Genomic DNA, 15,334 nt, shown 5'->3' with positions numbered 1-15,334 from the left:
TTTTCACTATTTGAGGATGCTCCTTGCCTATATTCTTTCCTTGATGGGGGTATTAATGGGGGATAATCCTTCTTGTTGATGCGAAGGGGAGATATACCCTTTGTTTGGGTTTGGATTTTTCCTATCTTTGTTTTTCTTAAGGCTTGGTGAATGGGGCAATGGGGAGTGCTGGCTGCTCAAGGGGTACTCAATTAATTGACAACATTGGAAATAGGTACTAGAGGTTGGGGACTATTATACATGTTTGAGACTGACTCTGTATTACTCTAGCCTCAATAGCAGCAAAGGCGTGAAGTATTGACCTTTCTTTGGCAATTTTTAGAGTGGCAGGTCTTTGTTTGTACAATGGACATTTAGACTTATTATCTGATCTATCAGGGCCTTTGCAGTTAATATATTTGGGTTCTTCTTTGGGGCAGGTAGTATCCTCATTATGCTGGTTATCATACTTTGCACATGTTATAGTATTTGAAGAGCAAAATTCAGCTATATACCTTAGCTTTGCGTATTTTTGGCATTGTATAGGTTTCAACTAGTAGGCTTTGAAGGCTTTTCTTTAGCCAAACAAAGGCAAAGGTTAATTCAGATTTACCTCCTCCTTCAAACCAAAAAGGAATGATTTGTTGATTATTTGGCCTGTAGTGTCAGGTTTACCTAATCTAGAGATACTTGACACTGATATAGGCTCCCCTTGGCTCTTTGTTAGGCCAGTGGCCAGCTCCTGTAGTGCTGTCTGTTGGGACATTGTATTGGGGTAAAGTTCATGGTAAAATTGCAGTGGGCCATATAATTTAGCTAGAATGAAAGTGAAAATATTATTTGATGCCTTTTTTATGCTCTTTCATAGTTCATATAAAATACATCAATTCAAACCTCATTTATTAGGCAACTCAATTCAAACTGTTTCCCTACCATTTCAAGTTTTTCAACTGCCATCAACAAAAATATAACTGGCTTTTGTGATTCAAAACTTTGCTGTCAACAATTCAGGGTAAATTCCAATTCAGGGTATATACTTGCACATTAGGGGGGTGGAAGGTGTAAAGTTCAAGGTAAATTTACAGTGGGCCATATAATTTAGCTAGGATGAAAGTGAAAACATCATTTGATACTTTTTTTATGCTCTTTCATAATTCATATAAAATACCTTTGGGGCCCCTTTAAGGGCTTAGGATGCAATTTGCAACAGAAGTGATGGTAAATTCTACTTTAGCTACTTTTGGCTATCTTGGATAGGGATTAGGTTAGGAAAATGAAACTTTCAGGGATGGGTCCACAGGCTAAATATTGTCCCAGGAAGGTATTTTGAAGTAAATACCTCCACTACTTCTCCTTCTAGAGGGTTGTAAAATTTGCCTACATAACAGGTCTGCTAAATCTTTTGCTCTAAACCTTGAAAGCACACCTATTGAAATTTTGCCAAAACAATATTTTACCTTAATTTTCAATTATCAGTTTCTTTTCTCTGACTTAAGTTCTGAAAATGCAATTCCCGTTATTTAAGTAGAACTTCAAGCCATATCAATGTTTTTTTTTTCAAAATTTAGGAAATGTATTTGCATATCTTTAAAACTTTATAAATTGGGATTGAGCAAAGTTATGAAACTGAAAACAATTTTGTTGTACTTCATTTAAGCAAGAGATCTATTTTGTAAGGTTTCCCTTTTATAACACACAGATTTTTAAAGGTCATCATAGGTCAGGACCCTCTACAGAGAGAAGGAGTGGAGGTAGGTACTTCAAAATACCTTCCCAGTACATACTCTAGCCTGTAGACCCATCCCTGAAAGTTTTCCTAACCTAACCTCTTTCTAAGATAGCCAAAAGTAGCCAAAGTAGAATTTTACCCAGATTTCATCCTATATTACAATCATAATTATAAATCACTGCTTACCTTACACAACTTCAGCTTTTAACCTTGTTCATTAAAATATATTCCAAAATCCTATTTTCATTTAACAGTCCATCCCTTTAGCTTATTTACTATCTAGCTGACAGTGTTTATGGAACCTGTTTGTGCTGTCACAACTTTGCTTATCATAACCCCTTTAACAGTAGCATGCAGGTCCCATGGGGTAGAAGACAACTCTGTGTTGATAAGCCATTTAAACATTATTGATTAGGGAAAGGATTTGACAAGAGATAGACCAGTAAAAAAATCCAAATTGTTTTTAGAGGACCAATTATGTTATGAGAAGATGTTTTTATTTTTATAGGTCCATGCACTTATGAAGCTTTTTAAATATTTCTGAAACACTAATTGATAGAGTGCTACAAACATCAGAATTGATTTTAGAAGACAAGTTATGTCATGGGAAGATGTTTTTGAAATTCCCTCTCCCCAAAACTCAAAAATTTCTAAAATTCTACTTAAGAAGCTTTTTAAATATTTCTAAAGCACTAATAGATAGAGCGCTACAAACATCAGAATCGACTTTAGAGGACAAATTATGTTATGGGAAGATGTTCTTGAAATCCCCCTTCCCCCCAAACTCAAAATTTTCCAGGATTCTACTTTAGAAGCTTTTTTAAATATTTCTAAAGCGCTAAGACATAGAGCGCTACAAACATCAGAATCGACTTTAGAGGACAATTTATGTCATGGGGAGATGTTCTTGAAATCCCCCTTCCCCCAAAATTCAAAATTTTCTAACATTCTGCTCTAGAAGCCTTTTAAATATTTCAAAAGCACTAAGAGATAGCACACTAATAACATCAGAATCAACTTTAGTGTCCAAAATAATACTACAATAATTCCCCCTTCCCCCCAAACTTAAATTTTTTTGTAAATCCCCCTTCACCCCAAAGTCAAAATTTTCTAAAATTCTACTTTAGAAGCTTTTTTAAATATTTCTAAAGCGCCAAGACATTGAGCGCTACAAACATCAGAATCGACTTTAGAGGACAATTTATGTCATGGGAAGATGTTTTTGAAAATCCGCTTACCCCCAAACTCAAAATTTTCTAAAATTCTACTCTAGAAGCTTTGTAAATATTTCCAGAGCACTAACAGATAGCGCGATAAAAAAATCATAATCGACTTAAGAGGCCAAATTAATTCTACAGTAATTCCCCCTTCACCCCAAACTCAATTTTTTTTGAAATCCCCCTTCCCCCAAACTGAAAATCTTCTAAAATTCTTCTTTAGAAACTTTTTAAAAATTTCCAAAGCACTGATAGATAGCGCGCTAAAAACATCAGAATCGACTTTAGAGGCCAAATTAATTTTACAATAATTCCCTCTTCCCCCCAAACTCAATTTTTTTTTGAAATCCCCCTTCGCCCCAAACTCAAAATGTCCCAAAATTCTACTTTAGAAGTTTTTTGAAATATTTCTAAATTGCTAAGACATAGAGCGGTAAAAACATCAGAATTTACTTTAGAGGACAAATTAAGTCATGGAAAGATGTTTTTGAAATCCCCCTTCCCCCCAAACTCAAAATTTTCTAAAATTCTGCTATAGAAGCTTTTTAAATATTTCAAAAGCAATAATAGATAGCGCGCTAAAAACATCAGAATCGACTTTAGAGGCCAAATTAGTTCTAAAATAATTCCCCCTATTCCCCAAACTGAAAATTGTTTTTAAATCCCCCTTTGCCCCAAACTCAAAATTTTCAAAAATTCTACTTTAGAAGCGTTTTTAAATATTTCTAAGGCGCTAATACATAGAGTGCTACAAACATCAGAATTGACTTTAGAGGACAATTTATATCATGGGAAGGAGTTTTTGAAATCCCCCTTCCCCCAAACTCAAAATTTTATAAAATTCTACTCTAGAAGCTTTTTAATTATTTCCAAAGCACTAACAGATAGCGGGCTAAAAACATCAGAATCGACTTTAGAGGCCAAATTAATTCTACAATAATTCCCCCTTCCCCCCAAACTCAAAATTTTCTAAAGTTCTACTCTAGAAGCTTTTTAAATATTTCCAAAGCACTAACAGATAGCGCGCTAAGAACATCAGAATCGACTTTAGAGGCCAAATTAATTCTACACTAATCCCCCTTCCCCCCTAACTCAAAATTTTTTTTAAATCTCCCTTCACCCCAAACTCAAAATTTTCGAAAATTCTACTTTAGAAGCTTTTTTAAATATTTCTAAAGTGCTAAGACATAGAGCGCTACAAACATCAGAATCGACTTTAGAGGACAATTTATGTCATTGGAAGATGTTTTTGAAATCTCCCTTCCCCCAAACTCAAAATTTTCTAAAATTCTACTCTAGAAGCTTTTTAAATATTTCCAAAGCACTAACAGATAGCGCTCTAAAAACATCAGAATCGACTTTAGAGGCCAAATTAATTCTACAGTTATTACCCCTTCCCCCCAAACTCAATTTTTTTTTTAAATCCCCCTTCCCCCAAACTCAAAATTTTCTAAAATTCTACTCTAGAAGCTTTTAAAATATTTCCAAACCACTAACAGATAGCGCGCTAAAAACATCAGAATCGACTTTAGAGGCCAAATTTATTTTACAATAATTCCCCCTTCCCACCAAACTCAATTTGTTTTTGAAATCCCCATTCGCCCCATACTAAAAGTGTCCCAAAATTCTAATTTTGAAGTTTTATTAAATATTGCTAAGCTGCCGCGAATTAGAGTGTTACTAACATCACACTCGCCTTCAGAAAACAGGTCCTATCATGGGAAGATGTTTTTGAAATCCCCCTTCCCCCAAAACTCAAAATTTTCTAAAATTCTGCTCTAGAAGCTTTTTAAATATTTCAAAATCATTAATAGATCGCGCGCTAAAAACATCAGAATCGACTTTAGAGGCCAAATTAATTCTAAAATAATTCCCCCTTCCCCAAAACTCAAAATTTTTTTGAAATCCCCCTTTGCCCCAAACTCAAAATTTTCAAAAATTCTACTTTAGAAGCTTTTTTAAATATTTCTAAAGCGCTAAGACATAGAGTTATACAAACATCAGACTTGACTTTAGAGGATAATTTGTATCATTGGAAGATTTTTTTTAAATCCCCCTTCCCCCAAACTCCCCCCAAAATTTTCGAAAATTCTTACTTTAGAAGCTTTTAAATTAATTCTATAGCACTAATAGATAGAGCGCTAAAAACATCAGAATCGACTTTAGAGGCCAAATTATTTCTACAATAATTCCCCCTTCCCCCCAAACTCCCCCCAAAATTTTCTAAAGTTCTACTCTAGAAGCTTTTTAAATATTTCCAAAGCACTAATAGATAGCGCGCTAAAAACATCAGAATCGATTTTAGAGGCCAAATTAATTCTACAATAATCCCCCCTTCCCCCCAAACTCAAAATTTTTTTGAAATCCGCCTTCACCCCAAACTCAAAATTTTCCAAAATTTTAATTTAGAAGCTTTTTTAAATATTTGTAAAGTGCCAAGACATAGAGCACTACAATCATCAGAATCAACTTTAGAGGACAAATTATGTCATGGAAAGATGTTTTTGAAATCCCCTTTCCCCCCAAACTAAAAATTTTCTAAAATTATATTCTAGAAGCTTTTTAAATATTTCCAAAGCACTAACAGATAGCGCGCTAAAAATATCAGAATCGACTTTAGAGGCCAAATTAATTCTACAATAATCCCCCTTCCCCCCAAACTCAAATTTTTTTAAAATCCCCCTTCACCCCAAACACAAAATTTTCCAAAATTCTACTTTATAAGCTTTTTTAAGTATTTGTAAAGCGCTAAGACATAGAGAGCTACAAACATCAGAATCAACTTTAGAGGACAATTTATGTCATGGCAAGATGTTTTTGAAATCCCCCTTCCCCCCAACTCAAATATTCTAAAATTATACTCTAGAAGACTTTAAATATTTCCAAAGCACTAACAGATAGCGTGCTAAAAACATCAGAATCGACTTTAGAGGCCAAATTAATTCTTCAATAATTCCCCCTTCCCCCCAAACTCAAAATTTTCTAAAGTTCTACTCTAGAAGCTTTTTAAATATTTCCAAAGCACTAATAGATAGCGCGCTAAAAACATCAGAATCAACTTTAGAGGCCAAATTAATTCTACAATAATTCCCCCTTCCCCCCAAACTCAAATTCTTTATTTAAATCCTCCTTCACCCCAAACTCAAAATTTTCCAAAATTCTACTTTAGAAGCTTTTTTAAATATTTGTAAAGCGCTATGACTTAGAGCACTACAAATATCAGAATTAACTTCAGAGGACAATTTATATTATGGGGAGATGTTTATGAAATCCCCCTTCCCCCCAAACTCAAAATTTTTTTGAAATCCCCCTTTGTCCCAAACTCAAAATTTTCCAAAATTCTACTTTAGAAGCTTTTTTAAATATTTCTAAAGCGGTAAGACGTAGAGTGCTACAAACATCAGAATCAACTTTAGAGGACAAGTTATGTCATGGGAAGATGTTTTTGAAATACCCATTACCCATTGAAATTTTGACAAAACAACATTTTACCTTAATTTTCGGTTATCAGTTTCTTTTTCTCTGGCTTTAGTTCTGAAAACGCAATTTCAGTTATTATGTTTTATGTCTTTGTCGAACAAATCCCTGTTTGTCTGGTTTATTTGTCTAATAAACACCCGTTCGTCTGGTTTCCTTGTACAGTCTTCAGTGGTGTGTTATTTATAATTCACAAGTAAAGAATAATCTATATTCGTTTTGTTTATTTTTTTTTTGGAAACCCCTTAATATTTTGAGTTTGGTAACCACATAAAACATCATTCAAATACTTTAATTCTATTATGTTGAGAAATTTTGCTTTTTTTTTTTACATCCATGATTTAAAATATGTAAAAAATGCTGGAACTTATATAAAAATTTTCTTTCGAGGGTGGAAAAGTTAGCTGTAAGGGGATTTGATAGCAGGGGGAGAGGAAGGGAGGGGGCGGTGGTCAGCAACCTGCTCGCGGTGCCCCTGCTTATACTAATCTAAGCTGACCATTTCGTTGCAACATGTTGCACTGGAATCATACTCTAAAATCTGGTTGATAATTTGCCTGTCTAAAAAATTTGTCTGAGTTTCGTAAAAGGGGGAAACAACCCCTAAAAGTCAAAGATTTTAGTAAAACTCATACAATCAAATTTGTGGTTCTTGGCGAATACCCGCTGAAAATACCCCCCCCCCCCACTGGAAATACCCTCATGGAAAATCCCCCCCCCCAAAAAAAAAATGCCCCCGTGGAAAATAAGGCTTTTCAAATTTCAAATTATCAACCAGATTTTAGAGTATGAAGGGGATTGGGATGAATGGTAAGGAGGATTTCAAAAACTTTGAATGACCTTTAAAAATCGCTCAGTTATAGCAATGGAACCTTACAAAATAGATCTTCTGTTTAAATGAAGTACAACAAAATTATAATCCCAACTTATAAGGTTTTAAATATATGCAAATACATTTCCTAAATTTTGGAAATAAAACATTGATATGGCTTAAAATTCTGCTCAAATGATTTTCAGAACTAAAGCCAGAGGAAAAGAAACTGATAACTGAAAATTAAGGCAAAGTGTTGTTTTGTCAAAATTTCAATGGGTAACGGGTATTTGAAAAACATCTTCCCATGATGTAACTTGTAACATTAATATGGCTTAAAATTCTGCTCAAATAACTGAAATTGCGTTTTCAGAACTAAAGCCAGAGAAAAAGAAACTGATAACTGAAAATTAAGGTCTTCCCATAACATAATTTGTCCTCTAAAGTTGATTCTGATGTTTGTAGCACTCTATGTCTTACAGCTTTAGAAATATTTAAAAAAGCTTCTAAAGTAAAATTTTGAGTTTGGGGGGAAGTGGTATTTCAAAAACATCTTCCCATAACATAATTTGTCCACTGAAGTCGATTCTGATATTTGTAGTGCTCTATCTATTAGTGCTTTAGAAATATTCAAAAAGCTTTTTAAGCAGAATTTTAGACATTTTTGAGTTTTGGGGAAAGGGGATTTCAAAAACATCTTCCCATGACATAACTTGTCTTCTAAAGTCAATTCTGATATTTGTAGCGCTCTATCAATTAGTGCTTTAGAAATATTTAAAAAGCTTCTAAAGTAGAATTTTAGAAAATTTTGAGTTTGGGTGGAAGGGGGATTTTAAAAACCTATTCCTGTGATATAACACGTCCTCTGAAGTCAATTCTGATGTTTGTAGCACTCTATGTCTTAGCGCTTTACAAATATTTAAAAAAACTTCTAAAGTAGAATTTTGGAAAAAAATTGAGTTTGGGGCAAAGGGGGATTTCAAAAACATCTTCCCATGACATAAATTGTCCACTAAAGTTGATTCTGATGTTTGTAGTGCTCTATGTCTTGGCACTTTAGAAATATTTAAAAAAGCTTCTTAAGTAGAATTTTAGACATTCTGGAGTTTTGGGGAGGGAAGATTTCAAAAACATCTTCCCATGACATAACTTGTCTTCTAAAGTCAATTCTGATGTTTGTAGCCCTCTATCAATTAGTGCTTTGGAAATATTTAAAAAAGCTTCTAAAGTATAACTTTAGAAAATTTTGAATTTGGGGGGAAGGGGGAATTATTGTAGAATTAATTTGGCCTCTAAATTCGATTCTGATGTTTTTAGTGCGCTATCTGTTAGTGCTTTGGAAATATTTAAAAAGATTTTAGAGTAGAATTTTAGAAAATTTTGAGTTTGGGGGGAAGGGGGATTTCAAAAACATCTTCCCATGACATAACTTGTCCTCTAAAGTCGATTTCAATATTTGTAGCACTCTATGTCTTAGCGCTTTAGAAATATTTAAAAAAAAGCTTCTAAAGTAGAATTTTGGAAAATTTTTAGTTTGGGGTGAAGGGGTTTTTCAAAAAATATTTGAGTGTGGGGGGAAGGGGGAATTATTGTAGAATTAATTTGGCCTCTAAAGTTGATTTTGATGTTTTTAGTATGCCATCTGTTAGTGCTTTGGAAATATTTAAAAAGCTTCTAGAGTAAAATTTTAGAAAATTTTGAGTTTGGGGGGACGGGGGATTTCAAAAACATCTTCCCATGACATAATTTGTCCTCTAAAGTCAATTCTGATGTTTGTAGCACTCTATGTCTTAGCGCTTTACAAATATTTAAAAAAGCTTCTAAAGTAGAATTTTGGAAAATTCTGAGTTTGGGGCAAAGGGGGATTTCAAAAACATCTTCCCATGACATAAATTGTCCTCTAAATTTGATTCTGATGTTTGTAGTGCTCTATGTCTTAGCACTTTAGAAATATTTAAAAAAAGCTTCTAAAGTAGAATTTTGGAAAATTTTTGAGTTTGGGGCAAAGGGGGATTTCAAAAAAAAATTTGAGTTTGGGGGGAAGGGGGAATTATTGTAGAATTAATTTGGCCTCTAAAGTTGATTCCGATGTTTTTAGCGCACTATCTATTAGTGCTTTGAAAATATTTAAAAAGCTTTTGGAGCAGAATTTTAGAAAATTTTGAGTTTGGGGGGAAGGGGGATTTCAAAACATCTTCCCATGACATAACTTGACCACTAAAGTCGATTCTGATGTTTATAGCACTCTATGTCTTAGTGCTTTAGAAATATTTAAAAAAGCTTCTAAAGTAGAATTTTGGAAAATTTTACGTTTGGGGTGAAGGGGGATTTAAAAAAAAGTTTAGTTTGGGGGGAAGGGGGAATTATTGTAAATTAATTTGGCCTCTAAAGTTGATTCTGATGTTTTTAGCGCGCTATCTGTTAGTGCTCTGGAAATATTTACAAAGCTACTAGAGTAGAATTTTAGAAAATTTTGAGTTTGGGGGTACGCGGGATTTTAAGAACATCTTCCCATTACATGATTTGTCCTCTAAAGTTGATTCTGATGTTTGTAGCACTCTATGTCTTAGTGCTTTAGAAATATTTAAAAAAGCTTCTAAAGTAAAATTTTGGAAAATTTTGAGTTTGGGGGGAAGGGGGATTTCAAAAACATCTTCCCATAACATAATTTTTCCTCTGAAGTTGATTCTGATATTTGTAGCACTCTATCTATTAGTGCTTTAGAAATAGGGTGAACCAGGGTAATTCCAGACAGTGGGTAATTCTGGACACCCCCCTTTATCTTGCTAGCCCCTCATTAAATTTCTGTTGAAAAAATCACAGAGGTAGTGCCAAGACTCTAGTTTATGACTCACTATATCCGATTGACAACAGCCAGCACGTGGGGGAGACAGTCAGTCTTGAACCGGAGTCGGTCGGAGAAACTTTGATGAAAAAGTACGTATGGTGTCAGTTTTTTTGCATTTGCTGGTGAACGGTGTAACTTACGGATTTTGTTGTTTTACCATTCAAAAGGGTTTTAATTAGGGCATTAGTGTGATTTTTTGCAGATTTTTATTTCTAACGGTTTAGCCGTAGGTTAGGTGTCCGGAATTACCCATTTCCTGACCCCAAACAGGGTAATTCCGGACAGATGGTGAGGCATAATTCTGGAGACAGAGGGGTATTTCCGGACGTGGGAAAACGTGATGCAATCAATTCCTTTTCATCGAGTTTTGACCTCTGCCTCCTTAAACTGTGTTCTATCAGAGATTCTCGAGTTTCTAACAATGTAGCATGAGTTTACTGAAAAATCGTTTTTTTTTTTAGGGCTGATTATCTGCAACTTTCGTCAGTTTTGGCTTCTTTCAGTGCAAACAACTTTTCTTGTTATACCTTTTACTTACCCTTGCTTTAACTTTCAGATGCCGAGGACACAGTACAGCCCAGAAGATCTGGACAAGGTGTTAGCAGAGGTGAAAATGGGTTGGCTGACAATCAGACTTACAGCAGCAAAGTATGGGATTCCAAAGTCGACGATTTCGGACCATTTGACTGCGACATCATCGAAAGTAGGAGCAGGTAGACCTACACAACTGGATTTAGATGAAGAAGTGACACTCACAAAGTGCATCAAAACCATGGACAAGTGGGGTGTTGGACTATCCCGAACCGATATAGTTGCTCTTGTAGGCAAATATGTGAAGGTGAACAATATGAAAACTACTTTCAAAGATGGTGTTCCTGGTTGGGACTGGCGGAAATACTTCCAACAACGACACAACCTTAGTCTCAAGAAGCCTGAAACCCAAGAAAATTCAAGATACAAAACCGAAAATCCGTTCTTGATCGACGGATTTTTGTATGTTCTCTCAGAAACGTTGAATGAACTTGAACTCCTCGATAATCCCCACTTGGTGTACAACCTGGACGAGACGAGCTTCTGTACTGATCCTTTGAGAACCAAAGTTGTTGGACAGAAGAACTCACCAAGTTTCTGCCAAACTGCTGGAACAGGGAGAGAAAACACAACAGTTCTTGGTTGCATCAACGCTCCAGGGGCAATTCTTCCCCCCCCCCGGATTATATTCAAAGGCAAATCTGTGTGGTCCACTTGGACATCTGATGACGCTTTTCCTGACACTTCATATGCTGCCACGGAAAGGGGTTGGATGACGGCTGACATGTTTTACAACTGGTTCAAAGGCCAGTTCATTCCTAGCGTTGGGCAAGAACGTCCAGTTCTGCTTCTTGTTGACGGTCATGGCTCTCATTTGTCGCTGCAAGTTGTGCAGCTTGCAATGAACGAAAACATCACGATTCTGAAGCTGCCACCCCATACATACACACATGCTTCAAGCTTTAGACGTTGGCGTTTTCAAGGCTTTCAAAACCACGTATGACCAAAGGCTAACCAAACGGACAAGGAAAAATGTTGGAGAGAAGCTACAGAAAGCAGATTTTGTCAAGATGATAAGTGAAATTTGGAAACAAGCAGATCCAGTTCTAATCCAGAAAGCGTTTGCATCAACTGGAGTTTATGATCCTAGTGTACCAGAGAGCCAACCGTGCAAAAATCAACAGAGAGCAGTTTGACCCGTAGAAACTCAGGGCTTACTATGCCTTTCTTGAAGAAAAGAAAAGAAACCAGCAGAGAATTCAACAGCTGATAGGATTAGTGTTAGAGTCCAGAGAGAAAGTGACAATCTGACTGTCAACATCAACATTTCTTCCCCTGAGAAGAAACCACCAACTCCAATGAAGAAGACCTTTGAAGAGCTCCTGTTAGAGAGTGTAAGAAGAGAGCTGAGGAGTGAACCAGGGCAGAGGAAAAAGATCACTCAGAAAGCTGCCGAAGTGATCACTTCTAAGGTGTATTTAGAGCAACTTAAGAAGCAGCAGGAGGAAAAGGAAAAGGCAGACAGGAAAAAGGGTGTAGGAAAGAAAACCAAAGCAAAAGAAACTGGTGATACCCAGACCTATGGTGCCAAAAGCAAAAAGATGAAGCTCTCACGAGAAGCAACCTCCCCAGTTCCCTTTTCTGACACCAAAAGCGAGTCCAAGATACCATATGCTGACACCAATGATGACATTTCTCTTGAAGAGACGTGTGTTCTTGATGACCTCAATCAGCCTGGCCCTAGCAAGAAAAAAATCGAAAACGAAGCTTGACCATTATTATGCTGTGTATTACAACTACTCACCTTATTTTGGCAGAATTGTTAAATTTGCTGATGAAGGGGTCATTAGGATGAAGTTCCTAAAGCTCAACTCAGCAGCAACGTACAAGTTTAGCTGGCCCAAGAACAATGACATCACAGACGTCACAGAAGAGTTCATCTTGGGAGGGCCCCTCACTCTGAAGGGCACTGGACCCTTCGCTATAAGCGAGCATCGCGAAATGGTGAAATGCCACAAGGAAAGGAAGAAAAGCTATGGAAAAAAGCAGTGATCACCTAGTTCCTCTGTGTTTTGCTTTTAAACTTGCTTTTATCAGTATTTGAAGTCATCGTTTTTATTATTTTTACCTTATTTTTAATATACAAATTTCAAGGAAGTTAGCAGATGGATTCTGTAGTTACAGGAGATGAAGGCCCAGGCCTTCAGGTCCCCCAGTCCTTCAGAAGACTATTTAAATGCTGGCTTGTGGTGGTATATTAACTTTGTTATCAAATTATCATGAGAATCCATGGTTTGACACATTGGAAAAACCAGATTTGATTTTCAGAAAAACAAAATCATGACTGCAAAGCTGAATAACTCCACTAGTTTGAAAGGTACGCGCATGAAATTTTGAAGAAACATAGATTCTGGGGTGCTTATACCACCAACCAAAGCTAAGATTTTTTACTCCTTCAGGTACAAAGATATTGACCTCGTCCAGAATTACCCATTTGGCTAATTCCAGACACCATGGAAAAATTTCAAATGAGGTCACCAACCCCCTTTATAGTTTGAATTTCGGAAGTTTCTAGCTCTTGTATGAAAGCTAACAGTCTGAACTTTCCTACAAATCCAATTTTACAACAAGATTTTAAGTCTGCTGGCAGGAGGAATTTTTTGAATAAAAAAAAAAGTCAAAGTGTCCGGAATTACCCTGGTTCACCCTATTTAAAAAGCTTCTTAAGTAGAATTTTAGAAATTCTTGAGTTTTGGGGAGGGGGATTTGAAAAACATCTTCTCATGACATAACTTGTCTTCTAAAGTCAATTCTGATGTTTGTAGCACTCTATCAATTAGTGCTTCAGAACAATTTGGATTTTTTTACTGGTCTATCTCTTGTCAAATCCTTTCCCTAATTAATAAAGTTTAAATGGCTTATCAACACAGAGTTGTCTTCAACTGCATGGCACCTGCATGCTACTGTTAAAGGGGTTATGATAAGCAAAGTTGTGACATCACAAACAGGTTCCAAAAGCAGCGTCAGCTAGATAGCCTAGTCAATAATTTAAAGGGATGGACTGTTAAATGAAAATAGGATTTTGGAATACATTTTAATGAACAAGGTTAAAAGCTGAAGTTGTGTAAGGTAAGCAGTGATTTATAATTATGATAGTAATGTAGGATGAAATGTGAGCTAAAATAACTAGTAATGTGCAGTAATTTACCACTATATAGAAGGGGGAGGAGTGGAGGTAGGTACTTCAAAGTACCTTCCTGGGACATACCTTAGCATGTAGATCATCCCTGAAAGTTTCATTTTCTGGTAAAATTCTACTTTAGTTATTTTTACCTATCTTGGAAAGGGGTGAGATTAGGAAAATGAAACTTTCAGGGATGGGTCTACAGGCTAAAATATGTCCTGGGAAGGTATTTTGAAGCACTTATCTCCTTTCCTTCTCCTCTAGAGGATCCTGAAATTTGCCTACATGACAAGTCTATACCTATTGAAATTTTGACAAAACAACATTTAACCTTAATTTTCAGTTATAAGATTCTTTTTCTCTGGCTTTAGTTCTGAAAATACAATTCCTGTTATTTGAGTAGTATTTTAAGCCATATCAATGTTAATTTTCAAAATTTAGGAAATGTATTTGCATAGGCTATCTTTAAAACTCTACAGCCTACATCAGGATTGAGCAAAGTTGTGAGGCTGAAAACAATTTTGTTGGACTTCATTTTAAGCAGAAGATCTATTTTACAAGGTTTCAGTTTTATAACACACAGATTTTAAAGGTCATCAAAGGTCAGGAGCCTCTAGAGCGAGGAGTGGAGGTAGGTACTTCAAAATACCTTCCCAGGACATACTTTAGCCTGTAGATCTATCCCTGAAAGTTTGAATCTCCTAACCAAACTCTTTTCCAAGATTGCCAAAAGTAGTTAACGTAGAATTTTACCAAATTCATTTCTGACAAAAATGATTATTATATTTGTAAAGAGCATAAAAAAGGGCATTGAGTGGTAGGCTATATTCACTTTAGTCGTAACTCAATATGATTTGGTAAATATTTACCGGATTTTAAATTTACAAGAAAAAATCAAAACTTTATTGTAAGTCTTAAATAAGTATTTAATACTTCTTCCTACCTCTTTTAATCTGAATTCTGGCTCCATTGAAACACGTCACAGGCCTGTTTTTTTTTTTCAATTTAGCGCCTTTAGCCAGGGTTACCGGAAAGTCAAACAAAAAACAAGCCCGAGCCTTTGAAAACAAGCCAAAATTCGCCCGAGCCTTTGAAAACCAAGACTGCCATCATGGTCAGTTCATAAAGTTCTAAAATTGCCCGTGTGTTTCACAGCAATTTTCGGTGCTAAGTCAAAATATTTTGCATGTGTCGCTGCTTGCGCCGCGACAAGCGCATGGCCCGATAAATGTAGTTAAATTAGTTCTAGATCAGTTTTTTTGTCCGGTTATTTCAAACTTAGCACCAATCTTTCGAAACAAACACGGCAAAAAGGTGGTCCTGGTTAAATCAAACTTCGCACAAATCTCTCAAAACAAATACGGAAAAATGCGGTCCAAACTTTTTGTTAATTCCTTAACCTTTTTCAAAATCCTCATCATTTCGTCCATGACAATATTAAAAAAATGTATTACGAAAGTGCTACAAATTGAAGCACGTACTACCGTGCTACACATGATGAAATAGTGCTAAAATAGTTCTTTCGTGCTAAAGTCAGAACAAGTTTTGCCCCTAATCT

General features: G+C 35.7%; 1 protein-coding gene across 2 annotated transcripts in view; it reads right to left on the bottom strand.

Moving 5' to 3' along the window:
* LOC148954646 (uncharacterized) overlaps positions 1–14,746 on the bottom strand; it is a 46,867-nt gene extending 32,121 nt beyond the window's left edge. Inside the window, exon 1 of one of the 2 annotated variants that reach the window (XM_089087180.1) lies at positions 14,720–14,746. In XM_089087180.1, the coding sequence (XP_088943306.1) occupies positions 14,720–14,746 (27 nt within the window). Of the gene's footprint in view, positions 1–14,645; positions 14,662–14,719 lie in introns of those variants that run through there. The other variant, XM_089087181.1, reaches the window with a different exon arrangement.
* Between the last annotated feature and the right edge of the window lie 588 nt (positions 14,747–15,334).

The sequence above is a fragment of the Artemia sp. Qi Xiang Cuo genome, chromosome 3 (genome assembly GCF_049724085.1).
Source record: "Artemia sp. Qi Xiang Cuo chromosome 3, ASM4972408v1, whole genome shotgun sequence".
In the NCBI taxonomy this organism is placed as follows: domain Eukaryota; kingdom Metazoa; phylum Arthropoda; class Branchiopoda; order Anostraca; family Artemiidae; genus Artemia; species Artemia sp. Qi Xiang Cuo.
The sequence above is the reverse complement of the archived record's forward strand: the minus strand, read 5'-3'. Positions and strand labels throughout refer to the sequence as shown.